General features: G+C 42.9%; 1 protein-coding gene across 2 annotated transcripts in view; it reads right to left on the bottom strand.

Moving 5' to 3' along the window:
• The window catches only part of ASB18 (ankyrin repeat and SOCS box containing 18), a 62,639-nt gene that overhangs the window by 26,802 nt on the left and 13,890 nt on the right, over positions 1 to 21,947 (bottom strand). Inside the window, exons 2-3 of one of the 2 annotated variants that reach the window (XM_082630208.1) lie at positions 13,594 to 13,716; positions 9,614 to 9,881 (exon numbers count right to left, since the gene is read on the bottom strand). In XM_082630208.1, the coding sequence (XP_082486334.1) occupies positions 9,614 to 9,881; positions 13,594 to 13,716 (391 nt within the window). The remainder of the gene's footprint in view (positions 1 to 9,613; positions 9,882 to 13,593; positions 13,717 to 21,947) is intronic. The other variant, XM_082630209.1, reaches the window with a different exon arrangement.

Genomic DNA, 21,947 nt, shown 5'->3' with positions numbered 1-21,947 from the left:
CACATCTTATATTATTATGGTACCTTTGCCCACATTAAGAAATTAACATCAGTCCAAAACTATTAACTGACTTTGTTTGACTTTCACCACTTTTCCCACTAATGTTCATGTTCTGTTCCAGGATCCAATCCAGGATACCATACTGCATTTAGAGAACTTAATTTTGAACAAGAGAAAAGTAAATATAGACATGCCTTCTTGGGCAGGTGGGAAGCATGGTGTGTTCCTAGACATGCAATATCATCAAATGGGTTATATTTTCCATAGGAATATGTTATAATTGGGAGTATGTTCTTGACTAGAGATATTACTGGGAATAAATGATAGATGACCAACAAATATGGAGATAAAAGAAACCAAAAACCCCATATTAATTAAAAATAGTGAAATGTTTTTTCAATTCTCGTAAGATAGACACAATGATTACACAAGAGGCCTCAGGAATTGCAGTCAGCACCTACATAATTCTTAACTATATGCAAGGTGCTCTTCTAAACATTTTTCCTACATTAGCTAATTTTTTTTTTTTTTTTTTTTTTTTGTGGTACGCGGGCCTCTCACTGTTGTGGCCTCTCCCGTAGTGGACCACAGGCTCCGGACGCACAGGCTCAGTGGCCATGGCTCACGGGCCCAGCCGCTCCGCAGCATGTGGGATCTTCCCGGACCGGGGCACGAACACGTGTCCCCTGCATTGGCAGGTGGATGCTCAACCACTGTGCCACTAGGGAAGCCCTATATTAGCTAATTTAATTCTCATAATAACCACCCTACATAGTAGGCTCAAGTATTACAGCGAGACACAGAAAAATGAAATAACTTACCCAAGCTTGCACAGCTAGTAAGTGTTGGAATTGGGATCCAACCCAGACCTCAGATGTAGCAAACTATGTACTTGTAACATATAAAATTGTAGGGTATAAAAATGTGATGAAAACTGAGTGCAATCAATAATAATTGTGCCCGTTTTCTTAGTATATAGAAAGACATTTGCTTTGATTTGATTGGCTTATGTCCTTTAATAGAGCTGGTGCCTCTTTCTCTCCTAGAAAATTTCCAGTAGAAATTTACCAGCCCACACTCTCAACTTCCGTGCACATAGTGGATTCTACATATTCTTGGCTCAGTGTCTAGCACACTGCTGTAAATTACCTTCCTCTCCTTTGAAACCAAAAGCATCTTGTGGGGATAGACTGTGTATAACACAGCGCAGCCCCAGCACCTTGTAGAGTTGAACAACTTGCGATTGAATGCTTGTAGGGAAGGAATCATTATTGGATGAACTTAGAGCTGTGCTTTTCAAAAATAGATGGGGTTTCTATAATTTTGTCACCAGATGGCAACTTTGTACACCAGCAAATCATCTACCAAATGACTCAAGGATAGAAATTGTAAGTTAAAATGAAGTAGAAGTTAATCTTTATTTAGTATCCATGCAGAATAGCTATTTATTTACAGCTTTAAAAAATCATTGAGAAGTATATTCATAAGCATTTCTACTTTGAATCTTATATCTACATATCTTATCTCTCACAACTATGCCTTATGTGAATCTGAAATTTACAAAATGAACAAAGTTAAAATAAAGAAAATGTTCTTCATACTCAGATGATAGAATTGATAGAAACATTAAAATAGTTATTAGAACTGTATTCCATATATCTGAGAAGCTAGAGGAAAGATTGAACATGTTAAGACATGAAAGATATTTTAAAAAGACCTAAGATTGGGCTTCTAAAGTTGAAAATTATAATGTCTGAGATGAAAAATAGACTGGATGGGATTAATGGCAGATCAGGGATTTCAGAACAAAAGGTAACTCAATTACATAAGAAAAAAATGCAAAAAAAAAAAAAAAAACCCAGAGCATTAGTGAACTGTGGGACAACTTCAAGTGGTGTAACATATATGCAATTGGAGTCCCTGAGGCAGAGGAGGGGATCATACAGAAAATATGTGAAGGGATAATTGCCTACAATTTTCCAAATTTGATGGAAAGTATAAACCCACAGATCCAAGAAGTCAGTAAATCTCAAGGACAAGAAACATGAAGAAAACTACATCAAAGCACGTCATGATCAAATTGCTTAAAACCAGTGATATGGAGAAAATATTAAAGCCAGAAAAAAAGGACACTATATACAAAAGAACAAAGATCAGATAGATAGAAGATTTAAAGATTAAAAATTCAAATTAGGGCTTCCCTGGTGGCACAGTGGTTAAGAATCTGCCTGCTAATGCAGGGGACATGGGTTCGAGCCCTGGTCTGGGAAGATCCCACATGCCGCGGAGCAACTAAGCCCGTGAGCCACAACTACTGAGCCTGCATGTCTGGAGCCTGCACTCCACAACGGGAGAAGCCGTGACAGTGAGAGGCCTGCGCACCGCGATGAAGAGTGGCCCCCACTCGCTGCAACTGGAGAAAGCCCTCGCACAGAAACGAAGACCCAACACAGTCAAAAATAAAAATAAATAAATAAATTTATTAAAAAAAAGAAATAAAAATTCAAGTTAGATGACAGTGGAGCCATGAGTGTAAAACACCGAAGGAAAAAAAGAACCTGTCAACCTAGAATTCTCTACCCAACAAAAGTACCTTTCAAACACTCAGGTGAAATAAATAATTTTTCAAACATACAAACTCCAAAAGGATTCATCCCCAGCAGACCTTCACTATAAGAAATATTAAAGAAAGTTCTCCAAGCAGAAGGAAGATGATCCCAGATGGAATCTTCAGTCTATACAAAGGAATGAAGGGCATTGGAAATAGGAACTACATGGGTAAACATAAAAACTTTTTTTTTCTTATTATTTCAATATATTTAAAAGATAATTGACTTTGAACAAAAATAATAACAATGCATTGTGGGACTTATATACAGAAGTAAAATCTATGATACCAATAGTGCAAAGGTCAGGAGGAGAGAAATGGAAGTATAGTGTCATATGGTTTTTATATTATACATGAAGTAGTATAATACAACTTGAGGGCAGACTGTGGTAAAGATGTATACTATAAACCCTAAAGCAACTACTAAAATAACAGAACCAAAAGTTATATATAATAAGTCAAAAAGGGAGATTAAGTTGAATCATGAAAAATACTCAGTATAGAAGAAAGTAGAAAAAGAAGAAAAGGGAACAAAGAATGGATGAGATGAATAGAAAGAAATAACAGGATGTTGGATTTGAACATAATCATATAAAAATCTCATTAAATGTAAATGATCTAAACACCCAACTAAAAGGCAAATACTACCAGATTGGATTAAAAAAGACTCAATTATAACCTGCCTACAAGAAATCCACTTTAAAAATAAAGACACAAACTGAGCATGGCCTTCAATCAATAGTCAGCAAGGAACTGAGACCTTCAGTCCAACAGCCCCAAAGAACTGAATTCTGCCTATAACTCTATGAATTTTGTAGCAGATTCTTCCCCAGGTGACCCTTCAGGTGAGACCCTAGCCCTTGTTGACACCTTGATTGCAGTCATATGAGAGACTCTGCAGTAGAGGACCCAGTGAAACCACACCCAAGCTCTACCCACAGAAACCATGAGACAATAAATGGGTGTTTTAGTAAGTCTCTAAGTTTGTGGTAATTTGTTACACAGCAACAGATAACTAATGAAGATGGAAGAGGGTATACTACGCTAACTAATCAAAGGAAATCTATATTAATGTCAGACTGGATATTTTAATATCAGACAAAGGAGACTTTAGAGCAAAGAATATTACCAGAGATAAAGAATATCTTTTAATAATGATGTCAGTTCTTCAAGAGGCAATAACAATGCTAAACATCTATGTAACTAATAATAGAGCTTCAAAATATTTGAAACAAAACTGATAGAACTGCAAAGAGAAATAGACAAATCCATGATTATAGTCAAGGATTTCAACACTCCTCTTTAAATAACCTGTAAAACAAGTAGGCAGAAAATCAGTAAGGATATAGGAGTTTTACCCAACATTATTAAGCAACTTGACTTAATTGACATTTATAGAACACACCACCCAACAACTGCAGAATATGCATTCTTTTCTGGTGTGCATGGAAATTTTACCAAGATAGAATATATTTTGGATCATAAAACTAGACTCAATAAATTTCAAAGGAGTAAAGTGATACAAAGTAAGTTCCCTCACTATAATGGAATTAAATTAGAAATAAATAATAGAAAGATATCTGGAAAATACCCAAATATTTGGAAACTAAATAACACGTTTTTATACAGCCTATGTTTCAAAGAAAAAAATCAAAAGGAAAACATTTAAAGGGAAATTAGAAAATATTTAAAACTGATTGAAAGTGAAATTTTAACATATTAAAACTTGTGGGATTCAGCTAAAGTAGTACATAGAGGATACATGTATAATACTGAAAGCCTGCCTATATTAGAAAATAAAAATCATCAAAGACATCAGCTTCCATCTTAAAAAATAGAAGAACAAGAACAAATAAAACTCAGTGTAAGTAAAGAAAGGAGGACAATAAAGATCCTATCAAGAATCAATGAAAGGGGCTTCCCTGGTGGCACAGTGGTTGAGAGTCTACCTGCCGATGCAGGGGACACGGGTTCATGCCCCGGTCCGGGAAGATCCCACATGCCGCGGAGCGGCTGGGCCCGTGAGCCATGGCCGCTGAGCCTGCGCGTCTGGAGCCTGTGCTCCACAATGGGAGAGGCCACAACAGTGAGAGGCCCGCGTACCACAAAAAAAAAAAAAAAGAATCAATGAAAAATAAAACAGTAAAACAAAAATGAAAATCAGTAAAACCCAAAACAAGACTGAACAGGGAAAAAAGAATAAAAGTCACAAATTCCAGTATCATGAATGAGAGTGGTGATTCTACAGATTCTGCAGCTATTAAATGGATAATAGGGAACAACTTTATGACAATAAAGTTAACAACTTAAATGAAAGAGATAAATGTCTTGAAAGATACAAGCTATCAAAGCTCACTCAAAAAGAGAGAAATATCCTGAATAGCACTATAGCCATTAAAGAAATTGAATTCATAGCCAAAAACCTTTTCATAAAGAAAACTCCAGGCCAAGATAGCTTCACAGATGAATTCTACCAAACATTTAAGGAAGAAATAATAACAATTTTACACAAGCTCTTCCAGAAAATAGACAAGAAGAGGACACTTCTCAACTCATTTTTGAGGCCAGCATTACTCATATATCAAAACCAGACAAAAACATTACAAGAAAAAACTACAAATCAATACCTTTCATGAACATAGATGCAGATTGAAAAAATTTCAGCAAATCAAACCTAGCAATTTATAAACTGTGGTCTGAAGAATGCAAGGTTGGTTTAACATTTGAAAATCAATCAGTGTAAATAATTATATTAACAGACTAAAAAATACACCATATGATCAACTCAATATATGCAGAAAAAGCATTTAGAAAATTCAATATCCATTCATAGTAGAAACTCTCAGCAGAGTAGGGATAGAAAGGCACTCTTTCAATCCAAAAAATGTCATCTACATCTAATATCATACTTAATGGTGAAAGATTTAATTCCTCTAAGATTACAAATAAGGAAAGTTGTCTGCTCTCATTACTTCTATTCAACATTGCACTGGAGGCTCTATCTAGTGCAATAAAGCAAGAAAAAGTACTACAAGGCATCCAGATTGGAAAAGAAGTAAAACTCTGTTTATTTGCAGATGACATGATTGTCTACATAGAAATCTTATGGAATTTATGATAGGCTGCTAGAACAGTTAGTAAGCTTAGCAAGGTTGCAGGTTTCAAATTAACATACAAAAATAACTTCTTATCAATTTATATAGTAGCTACCACAACAGAGATTTAAATAAAAATATCATTTCAAAAGCATCAAAAATATGAAATACTTAGGGATATATCTGACAAAATATGTGCAAGCCCCGCACACTAAAAACTATAAAACAAAGCTGAAAGAAACTAAAGATCTAAATAAATGGAGAGATTTATTGGATTCATGGGTTGAAAGATTCAATATTTTTAAGTCAAGTCTCCCCAAACTGATCTATAGATTTACATTAACCTCAGTCAAAACCCAGCAGCACTTTTTGTAGAAATTGACAAACTGATTTTAAAATTTATGTGGAAATGCGAAGAGGCTAGAACAGCCAAATCAACTTCGAAAATGAAGAATGATGCTGGAGAACTTATACTACCTGACTTGAAGATTTCTTACAGAGTTACAATATTCAATACAATGTGGTACTGGTGTCAAAAAAGACCAACAGAGGGGCTTCCCTGGTGGTGCAGTGGTTGAGAGTCCGCCTGCCGATGCAGGGGGCCCCGGTCCAGGAAGATCCCACATGCTGCGGAGCAGCTGGGCCCGTGAGCCATGGCCGCTGAGCCTGCACGTCTGGAGCCTGTGCTCCGCAACGGGAGAGGCCACAGCAGTGAGAGGCCCGCGTACCGCAAAAAAAAAAAAAAAAAAAAAAAACCAACAGAGCAATGTAATAGAGTAGAGACACAGAACCACGGCTCTGCCATGGAGCCCCCGCGACTTGCATGTATCCACACAGGCCATGCAAACAAAAGTTTGAACCACTGCTGACCTAAGTCTTGGCAGAGCGCCTTGTGATCCTCCAGAATGAAAGTCTTGTAAGGAGTTGCTACAAGACCATCGTCCACTCACCTCCCTACGGCCCCTGGGAGGCCGTCCTGAGACGTTTCTCATCACCTCCTGGGTTCTGATGAGGTTTGGGACTTCCTGTCTTGCCCCCCTCAGAATAGAGCTGCAGACTGTAAAACCGCTCACCTGAAGTCTAGATTCGGGTGTTCTGTAACAGGGTATCCTGCAACTCACATTGCCATTTTCTGGCCCCTTTTGTTTGGGTGTTGTCCTTTGTGGTGTGTGGGACAAGGACCGTGCAGAATTGGTACTTCTGGCTATTCATCTTTTCACTGTTTATGTAAGCGTTAAAAGTCCGAATCTAGGAGTGGCTCTGTGGATCTTTACCAGTTGAATCAGTCAGGCCTTGCCCTGTCTTGTGTGTACTTGACAAGAGAGCCAGAAATAAACCCATACATATGTAGTCAGTTGATTTTCAACAGAAGTGCAAAGGCAAATCCATGGAGAAAGGAAAGGCTTTTTGACAAATGGTGCTGGAACAACTGGATATCCACATGCAGAGAAAAAAAAGCTTCAATCCATACCTCACACCATATTCAGATATTAACTCAAAATGGGTCACAGACTTAAATGTAACATATAAAATTATTTTAAAAATTTTAGAGGAAAACATAGGAGGAAATGTTTGTGGCCATGGTTGGGCAAAGATTTTTTTTTTTTAAGATAAAATAACCCAACACAATCCCTAAAAGAAAAAAATGATCAGCTGGATGCCACCAAAAGCAAGAACTTCTGTTCTCCAAAAGACACTTTTAAGGAAAGAAAATATAACCCAGAAACTGAGAGATAATATTTATAAATCGCATGCCTGACAAGGGACTTGTATCCAGAATATATAAAGAAATCTCAAAATTTAAGAAGAAAACAATATCTTGTGCCCTTTTAAAAACCCAATATTTTAAAAGGGCACAAGATTTGAACAGGCACTTCACCAAAGAAGATAAATGGATGGCAAATAAGTACATGAGAAGATGACCAACATCACTTGTCATCAGGGAGATGCAAATCAAAACTACAATGGAATATTCCTAAGTACCTAAAGAATGTCTACAGCTAAAGAGTGACCATACCAAGTATTGGTGAGGATGGGAAGCATCTAGGACATTCATATATTGCTGGTGGGAATGTAAAATGGTAGATCCAATTTGGAAGGTCATTTCCTAAAAGATTATCATTTAATCATATCATGTGACACAGCTCTGCCTAGATATTTATCCAGGAGAAACGAAAGCATATACCCAGAAAAAGGCTGGTACACAAATGTTCATAGCAACTTTATTTGTAACAGCCCCAAGCCTGAAACAATCAAGTGTCTTTCAACATATGAGTGGATAGATACATTGTGTTATCCTCTACCCTGGAATATCACTCAGCAATGAAAAGGAGTGAATTATGGATACACACAACAGTATGACAGCTCTCAAAGTATTGGGATTGACATGTACACACTGTTATATTTAAAATAGATAACCAACAAGGACCTACTGTATAGCACAGGGAACTCTGCTCAATATTCTGTAATAACCTAAATGGGAAAAGAATTTGAAAAAAAGAATAGATACGTGTATATGTTGAACTGAATCACTTTGCTGTACCCGTGAAACTAACACACACAGTTAATCGACTACGCTCCAATATAAAATGAAAATAAAAAATATAATATATGCTTCAAAGCAAATCTTAAAGTAATATTGCTGCATGAAAGAAGCCAGACAAAAGAGATTACATTCCATTCACATAAAATTCTAGTAAATTCAGACTAAACTATAGTGACCAAAAGCCGATCAGTGGGAAATTGGAGGAGGGGGAGGGAGAGATTACAATGGGGCAAGGGAACCTTTTGCTGGTGATGGCTGGGTTCACTCTCTTGATTATAGGGGTGGTTTCATGAGTGCACGCCTGTGTCCAAATTTATCAGATTGTATACTTTGAGCATGCGCAGTTTACTATATGCAATTACAACGCAGTAAAGCTGCTTTTGAAAAATATATTGTTTTCAGTCACTTTCCTTCAAGACTCCTGGTGGTCCACGTGCCTTTCTGAGTCCCTGCTCCACGTGACATTGGTAGGCGGTGCCTCTCCGCCTTGGTCCCTGAGAGCCCAGTAGTCCTGCCTGCCTGCGCTTGACATGGTGATTTTATTTAATCGTCATCATAGAGACAGAAGGCCAAGAAATTTTAATCCCAAGAACAGGGACTAAAAGAAATGTCAAGATGACACAACGCAAGCTGGGCCCCCGGAACAGAAATCCTATGCAATGACACGGTGGGCCCCCGCCGTCTCTCCCAGGACCTACTGGACCCCGAGGGGACAGACCCTCCGCAAGGACAGCCGCGAGGCTGGACCCGGCATCAGCAGAGCTTCCAGAACCCCGGCACCTGGGAGGGGGTGGGCCCCGAAAATGCGGGCGCAGCTCGGCTGGCTTGTGGGACGCCGAAGCCCCGCCCGAGGAGCTAACCATTTATGTCACACTGTGACAATTATTCTGCATAAAATTATCATTAAAAACCCTAATTTTTCAGCCTCCAACCCCGCCAGTGGCCTTTTAGCATTCTCCAGCGCCGGCGTCTGCGGGCCGGTGATCACCGGCTCATTACCTCCGTGTGGCGCCTGCCCCCCCCGCGCTCGCAATCAGGCGCTAATTAAACCGGCGCGGGGCCCGGGCTGGGGCCGAGGCCGGGGCGGGGGGCCCGGCGGCCTCCGAGGGGCTCTGACGGACGTGGCCGAGAGCTCCCGGGTCTGGGTCCGGGTCCGGGTCCGGGCGGGGTCAGGCGGCGGGCGGGGCCGAGGCCGAGGGTCTGGGGGCGGGGCCTGAGGGGGGTGGGCTTGGGGGCGGGGCCTGGAGCGGTGACGCAGGCCTGGTCCGGGGTCTGAGTGGGGTCGGGGCGCTGAGGGCGTCCGGGGGCAGGGTCAGGGGTCGGGGGTCGAGGGTCGGTTGGGTGGCCCGGGCCCCGGCTCCTTACCCCAGCGAGGCTGCCGTGCGGCAGAGGTGCAGGGGCGCCAGGCCGTCGGCGCTGAGCAGGTCGGGGTCGGCGCGGTGCTGCAGCAGCAGCTGGGCGCAGGCCGTGTGGCCCCCCAGGCAGGCCTCGTGCAGGGCGCCGCGGCCGCCGGGGCTGGCGTCGGGGTCCGCGCCGCGGCCGAGCAGGTGGCGCACGCAGGCCGTGTGGCCCCGGGCCGCGGCGATGCACAGGGGCGTAGTGAGCTCGCGCTTGTACTCCAAGGTCCAGAGGCCTGGGGGTGGAGGGGAGGTGGGGAGAGGTCAGGTGAGTCGGGGGACGCTGGTGGGGAGCGGCGTCCATTAAGACTGAAATAGGGTGAAACCATCTCTTAGAAGTAGGTACCAGGTGGGCATGTAGGGAGATACACAGAGATGCTCAGAGTTCGGGACAGAGAGACCCAGTGAGGCGCAACTGGATCACGGGTGAGGGATGGAGGGAGGCCTGGGGGTAGAGGTGAAAGGGCCCTGACAGAGAGGGGCAGAGAGGTAGCAAGGGGAAGAAGTGAAGGAAGAGGGGAGAACGAGAGTAACAGCACACGGGGCAGAGACACACTGGAAAGACAGAGATGGAGAAGCAGGGAGAGAAGAAATACAGAGGAGAGATTGGGGTGGGCGGTTATTGAGAAGCACGAGGGTTTTGCCAAATATGAGGGTAGCTTGGGTAAGATTTGAGGAGTTAAACGCTGAACAAGCAGGGTGGACAGTGGGAGAATTTACGTGAGGAATTCACATTTTCCAGACTCTGAATTAGGGGCGGCTTGAGGGAGGAAAGTGAGCTGTGGATTTTTCTGGAATCCAAGGCCTCTCTTTTCGAGCCCCAAATTTACCCCTTTATCATTAAGAGGAGAAGACAACAGACAAAACAAACTGACCCCCATCACCAAGGTTGCTCGAGAAAAGGACTCGGAAAGTTTAGTTGTCTTGGAAGTGGCCGGGTTTCAGAAGCACCTTTTGATGTGGTGGTCTGCATTGAGCACAATTCTGGTTTGTTCCTTTACGCTCTTTAGGGTTTGTGTGTGTGTGTGTGTGTGTGTGTGTGTGTGTGTGTGTGTGTAGGGTTGCTCTTTCTTGAGGGATGAATGGAGCAGGAACTATACATTTCACTTCTCTGAAAACTTTGGGCTTTCAAAAGGCCTGTGGAAGGTTGTTAGCAGCCATGTGCACTCCTGGAAATGGGGGAAAGCTGTCCCTGGTGAATACACTTCAAGGGACAGGATTTCACATGGCAGGGATGCCTTCTGATAATGATGGAAGAATCGATACTGTGGCTGTAATGAGCTGTGGAGGAGACCCTTTTCACAGGCCACCTCCTTCCCGGGACCCATGCTGAGCAGTTTGAAAGACCACTCGTAATTACGTACCTCCATGCAGCGCACGGTTCCAGCCCGCCCCGCGTCCCCAAGGCCCAGCCTGGAGGTCGTGCACGCTTGGTGGGGGAAGAGGGGGCCTGTCGTCCTGGTGGTGGGTGATGGTGGCCGGAGGCCCTGCGGACATGGGCCTGCATGGGTTTGAGCTGCCCTGCCCAGTGAAGACTGGGTCTGATTTGAGGGGGATGATGGATATGGTCCTTGACCATAACAGTGACCTACATTCTTGTAGGGGCAGCTCCTGGTTGGTGATTCTACTCATTTTCCTGAGATAGGAAGTTTACTTACTGAGGGTCAAGGAAGGGGGTACTCCATTTTCTGGGGCATGCTAAATTCCCACCATCAGCAGCTCTGTTCACTCACCCAAGATTCCCAAGTCTTCCCCTGGAGTGATGGGAAGGGGCCTTGGCTGGGCATTTAGCTCAGCCATAGCTTAGGGCCAGCCCCCTTCTCCAGGTCCCTGGAGATGGTGATGAGCTTCTATCAGGCCTTCCAGAGAATCCCATTCTAAGGCAGCTCTCTCATTCAGTAAACCTGAATCATCAATCAGCTTCCTGTAAATCCCACCCTTGGTCCAGGGTCTGCCACCAGGAAGAACACAGAAACAGGCTTCTCCCCATGTGATACCTCCCTCTAAACACCCGCTCTTCCATGCTAATGCTTTCCTGGCACTGCGAGCTTGATGGGGCCAGCACTCCATCGTGGATGTGGTACCCAGGAGCCAGCCACTATGAACCTGTGTATCCCCTTCCCCATGGCTCCCTTCAGGAGGAGCTGAATTGGCCACCAGGAAGTCCTCATATGAGCGAGGGCAGTGGCGGGGCCACTGTTCTCAGCCCGGGTTTGGTCATTTCTGCTACTGGACCAGCTGGGAGAATTCAGGTGGCTGAGCTGAAAGAGCACAGAGTCCAGAAGTGTCCATCCTCTCTTCCCAGCCTGCACCAAGGCCTCAGGCCAGCACTAACTCCCAGGGCTGCCCTTTTGCTCGGTAATATCTCAGGTCCCTTCACTGCCACAATGCTCTAATCTCCTGTCGTACAGATGTGCCATAGAAAAACAGCAAACTGAGGGGTGGAAAGATTGAGGGGGAAAACAGGAAGGAGGCTTTGATTCAGACCATGAACTGACATTAATATCTATCAATGCAACATTTGAGTGTGTGTGTGTCCAGGGATGTGAGGCATGTGATTAAAAAAAACGTTAATCGAACATTCAAGCAGTTGGCATTCTTGGTTGAATGGTCACACAGCCCTCTGGAGGAAGATGTGTGCCCTATCTGGGACAGGTGTGGGAGAGGAGACCCAAAAAGGCTCTGGGATGCCTTTGGCTGGGAGGGGTTTTGGCCCAGACTAGACCTGCGTGTGCCTTTCCCACAGCCTCTGCCGCCTCGCTGGTGGCTCTGAGCTGCTTAGCCCTTTGGCAGGGTTTGGGTTTATTCCCTTCTCCCTGTGTGAGGTGTACACAGACTGGGTCAGTGCTTTGGCAACCACCGTTCCTCATTCTTGGCCTGCCAGAGATCACGAGTCAGAGGCACGGGGCACTGGCCATTGGCCCACTGACCACAGAGTCTGAAATCCTCACAGATTCCAACACATGAACCCTCTTGGTAAACGTGTGGCATCGGGATGCACTGGAGGAAGGGTGCCCAATGCAGAGTGCCAGCCAAGGGGGCCACACTGCAGCCTGATGGTCAGAAAGTCTGTTCATCCCAGATGGGGCGAGGGGGCTTCTCTCTACCTGGGGGTATGTTTGCCTGCCCGGCACAAAGCGACAGTGTCCAGGCAACAAGAATGCAGACATATACAACTTAAGGACCTCTGGCTTCTCCCCCTCCTCCCCCTTCCCAGGCTCCTCTGGGTTCCAGGAGGGGCGTCTCCCGAGGGCTCTGCCTCCACGATGCTGGCTGGGTCCCAGCTTCCCCTCTGGAACCATGGTGTTCACGGATTCACAGAGGAAACTTGCCCAGTGCTGCTCACCAGGGGCCCGCTCCGGGCGCACTCAAAAGAGAGGCATACTTTATCTCCTGCCTCCCTGGCTGCCAGATCCAGGCTCTGGCAGATCAGCATTCAAACCAAAGCTCTTTTTAAAGACAAGAAGCACCTCCTGCATGGGAAGGGCACTTCTCACCAACAGCTTGGCCTTTCCAATTTGATCTCTCTCCTCTCTCACCTAAAAACTACATCTTAGGGCTTCCCTGGTGGCGCAGTGGTTGAGAGTCCGCCTGCTGATGCAGGGGACGCGGGTTCGTGCCCCGTTCCGGGAAGATCCCACATGCCGCGGAGCGGCTGGGCCCGTGAGCCATGGCCACTGAGGCTGCACGTCCGGAGCCTGTGCTCCACAACGGGAGAGGCCACAACAGTGAGAGGCCCGCGTACCGCAAAAAACCAAACCAAACCAAACCAAAACAAAAACTACATCTTAAAAATCATGCACGCAAAGTTTGGCTTCTAGATGTCTTTTGCTCGAGTATGTTAAATGCAGCACCCGTGTGAGCAGTCTACACACTGAAGCTATATGTTCAGAGGTGTGTTAGCTCCTTAAAAAAATAAATAACCGGGCTTTAAAGGAGCAAAGGTACCTGATGGTCCAAACGTGGCCGTGGATTTCACCTGCCACTCCATCTCATCCTTCTTGATCTCAAACACCAGGTTGGCATCCTGGAAGAACTGGTCCATGAGGAGCTTAAGACGGTCCAGGTCTCCTGTGACCAAGGCAGCATGGTACTCGAGCACCGGCCACCCAGCTCTTGCTTGAGGCTCTTTTCCCATCTTCTGAAAGATCTGAAGTTTCCCTCTAACTGGCTCTGGCTGTCTCTTCATTGCAATGCCGATGATCTCAGAAAAGTTCTCCAGGAAGTGGAAAGATGGTCTTATGGAGTGTGAGCTATTTCTATTGTTATTACTCAATTGTCATCCAGCTGGGGCTCGGGTGGTGGTGTATTTTTAACTCCTGTGGGCTCTGATGTGATAATGGTTACTTGATATGGCCAGCATCATGTGACCACTAATATGCCAAAGAGCTCAGCCACCCCCTTGTGATTATATAGATGTAAACTCTAGAGACAGGCACATCTGTATATCTTCCAAACAGCTCTCCGCATGACAAGGGCAGACAACCTAAAATAGGCAGGGCTTCTCTTTCCTGCTCTGTAGTGTGTCTTCTTGTTTTCATCCCGTCCACTTTCTTAGCTGCTGTGGCCAGTGGTGAATGGATGCGTGTTCTGAGGGCTGTGTCAGCCCCGAGGCTGTGTGAGGGAGGACCAGCTGAACACTGCAAATGACCAGGCTCTGCACAAGTGTCCCCGGGTGGGAGGCTCCATAGTAGGACACACCAGGGATTCCCAAAGGCATCATCTGGGGCCCCAGGTGGCCTGTGAGTTTCTTCCAGTTGTTGAGAAATGATCCCAAAAATGCTCATCCCTTGCTGAAGATGAGAGATGCCACAATTTTTTTTTTTAACGGATGGTAACAGTTCTTTATTAGTAACTTACTAGTTACTTGCTACACTGTAGTCTAGGGCTTTATTTTATTGTCTAAAAATTAATAAAGTCTAAAAATAGAGTTACCATATGATCCAGCAATCTCACTCCTGGGCGTATATCCAGAAAAGATGAAAACTCCAATTTGAAAAGATACATGCACCCCTATGTTCATAGCAGCACTATTTACAATAGCCAAGACATGGAAACAACCTAAACGTCCATCGACAGATGAATGGATAAAGAAGATGTGATCTAGCTATCATCTATCTATCTATCTATCTATCTATCTATCTATCTATCTGTCTATCTATCTATCTACCTATCTATCTATCATGGACTATCACTCAGCCATAAAAAAGAATGAAATAATGTCATTTGCAGCAACATAGATGGATCTAGAGATTATCATACTGAAGTAAGTCAGACAGAGAAAGACAAATATGATATCACTTATATGTAGAATCTAAAAAAATGATAAAGATGAACTTATTTACAGAACAGAAATAGACTCACACACATAGAAAATAAACTTATGGTTACCAAAAGGGAAAGCGGGGGAGGGAGGGATAAATTGCGAATTTGGGATTAATAGATACACACTACTATATATAAAATAGATAAACAACAAGGACCTACTATAGTACGGGGAACTATGTTCAATATCTTGTAATAACCTATAATGGAAAAGAATCTGAAAAATAATATATATATATTCATATATATATATATATATATATATATATATATATATATAACTGAGTCAATTTGCTGTATACCTGAATCATTGTAAATCAACTATACTTCAATGGAAAGTTTTTTAAAAAATTAATAAGGTCACTTCTTCCTTATAACATAGATAAAACACAATTCTCATATATTTTTTCCAATTCTTGTTTTTCCCCTGCTAGGAAGCTGGGATGGGCCAGTGCAGTTGGCCAACAGGATCCTGTGCCACGTCTATGTGACTTACAATAAAAAATGTGACCAGAGGCTAGAGGGAGGAAGGAGAGTTGGGAGGGCACTGCCTGCCTGGACCAGCAAAGGGAGTGGAGCATGTGCCCAGGAGAGGTAGGCACAGAGGCTCCAGGGGAGGGAGGTGTGAATATCAGTAGCCACCATCCTCTCAGTGCCAGCGGGTAGCCCAGGGATCATGGGATCCATTGCTATGTGGTGTTGCATTCAAACAGCATAGAGACAACAGGAGAAAAGACCTGATGTCAGGGGTTAGGGCTCACGAGGCAGCACCTCTTTAGTCAGAGCTGGACTTCGAAAGCACCCTCTTTTCCCATGTCCCTCTCTCTCACTCTCATTCACTGCCCAAAGCTGACCCCTGACCACCCCATGCCTATCTCTAAGTCCCTCTAAATCCTGAGCAGGATCTCTCAGAGTAATCTGGCCCCTGGGTTGCCCTTTTCATTGAGATTTTCCACAAAAGGGGGACCCAGCAGAATACCCTTGACCTTTCTTAGCAAGGCTTGCAGTAAAGAGTGGAGGGGAGATTGGATGCACTTATGATTTAATAAAGATGCTTTACCCTTATCATAGACTTGATTTGCAGGCATAACTGTATTACACGGGCTGACCCAAGGTCTGGAGCTTCCCCCAAATGGTAAAACCCACATCTTCTCTACTGAAGGGAGCTGCAGGGTGCTGGGATGGGAGAGGTGTAGCCTCTGCTCATCTGTGATGCTTTGTGCAAGCGGATAAGTGGTGTTGAGAGTGCCTCAAAGGCTGAAGGGCTCACGTTGGTGAAGACAGTCTAGGGGCTGGGGGTGTCCCAGAACACTGCTGAGTGCTATGGAAAATGCAGTGGTAAAGATTATGCAGACCATGTGTGCAAGGAGCATGCAGCCTTTATCAGACACAAGAGACAAGAGCATACGGAGAATGACAAACAGCAACACTACGGAGACCATTTCCTTTCTGGAACGTCCACTAGAATAAAGTCATCTACTCTTGCCTCTTCATTTCCATATTTTGTCATTGCTCTATTCATTTCAGTAACAGTATTAATTCTTTGGGTATTTCATTTCTTTAAACATAGCCTTTCTGCCCTGTTATTTTCTCAGACTGATAGCTTGTAATTAGATACATTTCTGGAAGACTTTTCATATGCAACTATAATCCAGGATCCAACTGGAGCCTGTACTTTAAACTGGAGCATTCTTTTGTACCTGATACATGTTGTCATGGGCTATTTTTAAAAGGGGTGGGACCCTGGAGGTGAGTCCAGGGATAAGAGCCATTCCACCCTGTGTTCTATGCTAAATTTAGCTTTCCAAGTGTTATATTTGTCAACAGCACCCTAAATACTCAAGCTTGATTTCAGTGGGTAGGGGTAGTAGTCCAGAAACAGACTTGGTTCTTTGTGAGAGCTTTAAAAATAGCTTACGGTAGACAGAATTGGTTTCATGAGTAGGACATGAAGATTAGTTCTACACGGCAGCATGGCAGAGTTGTTGTTTTAAAGAACAAGAAGAGCTGTATGTGTGACTCTTACATTAAAAAAAAAGCCAAGCAAAATAAAAACAAAACCAAGAAAACCCCCACAAATGGCTGAAAATCAACCCATTCATTCACCTATTTATTCAATAATCATTTGTGTAATATTATGTTCTAGGGTGTGCTATTAGGTTTGGGGGATTCAGAGACAAAAAATATAACACATTTACTCTCAGGGAACACATAGAGTTCTGGCCACAGCAATTAAGCAAGGAAAAGAAATAAAAGGCATTCAAATTGGAAAGGAAGAAGTAAAACTGTCACTATTTGCAAATGACATGATACTATATACAGGAAAGCCCAAAGACTCTTCCAAAAAAATACTAGAACTAATAAAAGCATTCACTAAAGTTGCAGGATACAAAATTAATATATAGAAATCTGTTGCATCTCTATTCACTAATAATGAACTATCAGAAAGAGAAATGAAGAAAACAATCCCATTAAAATATTCGCATCAGGAAGAATAAACTTACCTCAGGAGGTAAAAGACCTGTACTCAGAAAACTGTAAGGCATTGAGGAAAGGAATTGAAGGTTACACAAACAAATGGAGAGACATTTGGTGCTCATGGATTAGAAGAATCAATATCATTGAAATGTTCTACTACCCAAAGCAATCTATAGATTCAATGCAAACCACATGAAAATAACAATGACATTTTCCACAGAACTAGAAAAAATAATCTTAAAATTTGTATGGAACCACAAAAGACCTCAAACTGCCAAAGCAATCTTGAGGAAGGAGAACAAAGCTGGAGATATCACACTCTCAGACTTGAAACTATACTACAAAACTATAGTAATTAAAACAGTATGGTACTGGCACAAAAATAGACACATAGATCAGTGGAACAGAATAGAGACCCCAGAAACAAACACATATGGTCAATGAATCTACAACAAAGGATGCAAGAATATATGACGGAGAAACATCTCTTCAATATATGATGTTGGGAAAACTGGACAGCTACATGGAGAAGAATGAAACTGGACCACTCTCTTACACCATATGCAAAAATAAACTCAAAATTGATTAAAGACTTAAATATGACTTGAAGCCATAAAACTTCTAAAAGAAGACATAGGCAGTAACCTCTTTGACATCAGTCTTAGCAATATTTTTTTTGGATATGTCTCCTAAGGCAAGAGTAACAAAAGCAAAAACAAACAAATGGGACCAATTCAAACTACAAAACTTTTGCACAGTGAAAAAAACCATCAACAAAACAAAAAGGCAACCTACTAAATGGAAGAAGATATTTGCCAATGATATGTCTGGCAAGAAGTTAACATCCAAAATATATTAAAAATGCATACAACTCAATATCAAGAAAACAAAAATCCAATTAAAATATGGGCAGGGGACCTGAACAGGTATTTTTCCAAAGAAGACATACTGATGGCCAACAGACACATGAAAAGATGCTCAACATCATTAATCATCAGGGAAATTCAAATCAAAACCACCATGAGATACCACTTCACACTTGTGAGAATGGCTATCACCAAAAATGATCACAAATAACAAATGTTAATGAGTACATGGAGAAAAGGGAACCCTCATGCACTGTTGGTGGGAATGTAAACTGGTGCAGCCACTATGGAAAACTGTATGGAGCTAAAAATAGAACTACCATATGATCCAGCAATTCCACTTCTAGGTATTTATCTGAAGGAAAAAAAAACACATTAATTAGAAAAGATATATGTACCTCTATGTTCGTTGCTGCACTATTTACAACAGTCAAGATATGGAAGGAACTTAAGTGTTCATCCAGAGATGAATGGATAAAGAAGATGTGGTATGTATATACAATGGAATATTAGTCAGCCATTAAAAGAATGAAATCTTGCTATTTGTGGCAACTTGGATGGCCTGGAGGCTATTATGCCAAGTGAAAGAAGTCAGACAGAGAAAGACACATATTGTAATATCTCACTTACATGTGGAATCCAAAAACAAAACAAAACAAAACAGAAACAGCCTCATAGATACAGAGAATAAGCTGGTGGTTGCCAAAGGGGAGAGAGGTTGAGGGGACAGGTAAAATAGCTAAGGGAGACTAAGAGGTACAAACTTCCAGCTAAATGATAAATACGTCAAGGGAATGTAATAATACACACAGGGAATATAGCCAATAATATTGTAACAACTTTTTATGGTGACACATGGTAACTGGTCTTATTGTGGTGAACATTTCATAATGTATAAAGATACCGAATCACTGTTATACACCTGAAACTAATGTAATATTGTGTGTTAATCATAACTCAATAAAAAAAGATCACACGGAAAAAAGCAGTGACCATAGGACCCCAACACACAGGAGTTCTTTATCTTCCTTCCCACCAGCTGAACGATGTCCTTTAGTTACGTGAGTAACACTGTTTCCTCACCCAGCTCTCTTGGTTGGGCTCCTCCTTTCCTGCTGCACACCAATTCTGCCCATCAAAACCTTGCTTGGATCAAGCCATTTGTATCTCATTTTTATCATCCTCATCCTTCTCAGCTTGTTTAAAAGGCAATGCATAGCCTTCAAGATGTAACTCAAGTCTTATCTTCTCTGCCTACTTCAGTTCATATGAAAACTCAGTTTCTTCCAAGGGTGAATTTGTGTATGAAGTTGCTCCGCAATTGTCAAAATCTTTGAGAAACTGAGACAAAACAGAAGAAGGACCAGAAGACTAGTTTTATTTTCAAATAGGAAAAGAACTTGATTCTTCAAGTCTGAATTGACATCAGTTCTGGGCAAGATGACTAAATGGATCATGAAAAGGATTGGTTGGGAATATGTAGAAAAGGAAGTGGGGGCACTTGGAGCTCTGTGGGTTACTAGGAAGAAGTGAGGGTGGACTCAAAGAATTTTCTTTTGTGTCCTGGTTATCTCATTAATATGCAAGGAGATGTAGGCATAGGTATGAATATTTCAACCTATAATCGAAGGTTGAAAACCTTTTAGAGAAGATGGAAAAATATGGGTCTTTGTTTAGGAAAATATTGCTAAAAAGCTTGAACTGGAGAAATAATATACATGGTGCCTATAAAGCAGTGGCTGTAGAGTGGAATCACTGAGGAGCTTTAAAAACATTGATGCCTGGATCCCAGCCTGAGAGATTCTGATGTAATGGGCTGGAGGGGACAGCGTGGGCATCAGGATGGTTAGAAACTTTCCAGGTGCTTCTAACACGCAGCCAAGGTTGAGAACCATTGCTCACAAGGGAAGACCAGAATCTGTTTCCAGCCTGATACTGTATAATATGCTTACTGATGATTTGAGTGAACATGTGGACAAGTGGGTATCAAATTGGTGGGTGAAACCAACATCCCAGGTCCATAGGATCCTGTTGTCCTCGTGAATCACTTGGTTGAAATTGCCACTCACTGCCGTGGGTCCCCTCGTTTCTGGCACTAGAGGTTTCTCTTTCTTTTTTAAAAATTTTATTTATTTATTTATTTATTTATGGCAGCGCTGGGTCTTCGTTGCTGCACGTGGGCCTTTCTCTAGTTGTGGCGAGAGGAGTCTCCTTTTTGTTGTGGTGCACAGGCTTCTCATTGTGGTGGCTTCTCTTGTTGCGGAGCATGGGCTCTAGGCACTTGGGCTCAGTAGTTGTGGCTCGAGAGCTCTAGAGTGCAGGCTCAGTAGTTGTGGTGCACGGGCTTCATTTCTCTGAGGCACGTGGGATCTTCCCAGACCAGGGATTGAACCCGTGTCCCCTACATTGACAGGCGGACTCCCAACCACTGTGCCACCAGGGAAGCCCCGAATTTTCTCTTTCTTGTTTTTAAGCTCAGAGGTAGCCGTGCTATGGATGTGGTGATGTTTATACCTAACTTTAGGTGGCCTAAGGGCAGCAAATTATTTGACATTATTTTAAAACCCGCAAAGCATGCCTGTATAGAGTAACTTGTGCCAGTTTGAGTTCCCTTACTCACTGGGACCCTTGGTTTTGTGTAACCCCGAGTCCTCCCTGGAACCCTGAACACCCCTGTGCTTTGCCTCCTCATGTTTCCCCACTTCTGTGTCTGCTCGAATGTGTGTGTTCTGTCCTGCCTGTGGCACAAAGTTAGCTCATTTAATTTTTTTTTTTTTTTGGTTGGTTGGTTTGCTTTCAAGTTAGCCAACCAACAATATTACTTAGCGAGTTTGGTAAGTATACTGAGGATGTGAAGGGGTCTATCACAGTTTGTACAGGCTTGTCCCACGAATCTCCTCCATCTCTGCTTCCCCTCTCTCTGGTGCAAACGCTGAAATCTTCCTCCCTGTTCTCCCTTTCAGTGCGGCTCCACACATTCTCAGGCCTTGCTAGTTTCAGCTTCAGCTTCAGGGAGCTGGTCAAGGAAATTCTTCTGAACAAATACAGTGCCCTTCTTGAAAGAGAGGGGTTCTGATGAATAAAATTTTCTCCACATCAATATGTTTAATACTTTTAGTGTTTCAGATGAAGTTTCAGATGGTACCTATTTGATGGAGGAACCTCATTTGTAAAGAAATTTAATTGCTGAGGCCTTTTATTGCAGAATGTGGAGTGAACTTCGGAGAAGACAAAAATGCAAGCAGAAGAGGATACCCAACTTTTATCTGGATGATTCAGTGAACAGACTAAATCTCTCTATCTAGCTTGCTAGGTAGTCCACTGGATGTGAATATACTTTTTTTTTTTAACATCTTTATTGGAGTATAATTGCTTTACAATGGTGTGTTAGTTGCTGCTGTATAACAAAGTGAATCAGTTATACATATACATATATCCCCATATCCCCTCCCTCTTGCGTCTCCCCTCCCACCCACCCCCCGTCCCACCCCTCTAGGTGGTCACAAAGCACCGAGTTGATCTCCCTGTGCTATGCGGCTGCTTCCCACTAGCTCTCTATTTTACATTTGGTAGTGTACATATGTCCATGCCACTCTCTCACTTCGTCCCAGCTTACCCTTCCCCCTTCCCGTG

This window comes from Mesoplodon mirus, assembly GCF_964341445.2.
Source record: "Mesoplodon mirus genome assembly, chromosome: 8".
Lineage (NCBI taxonomy): Eukaryota > Metazoa > Chordata > Mammalia > Artiodactyla > Ziphiidae > Mesoplodon > Mesoplodon mirus.
Note: the sequence above shows the minus strand (reverse complement) of the source record. Positions and strands in the feature narration are given on the sequence as shown.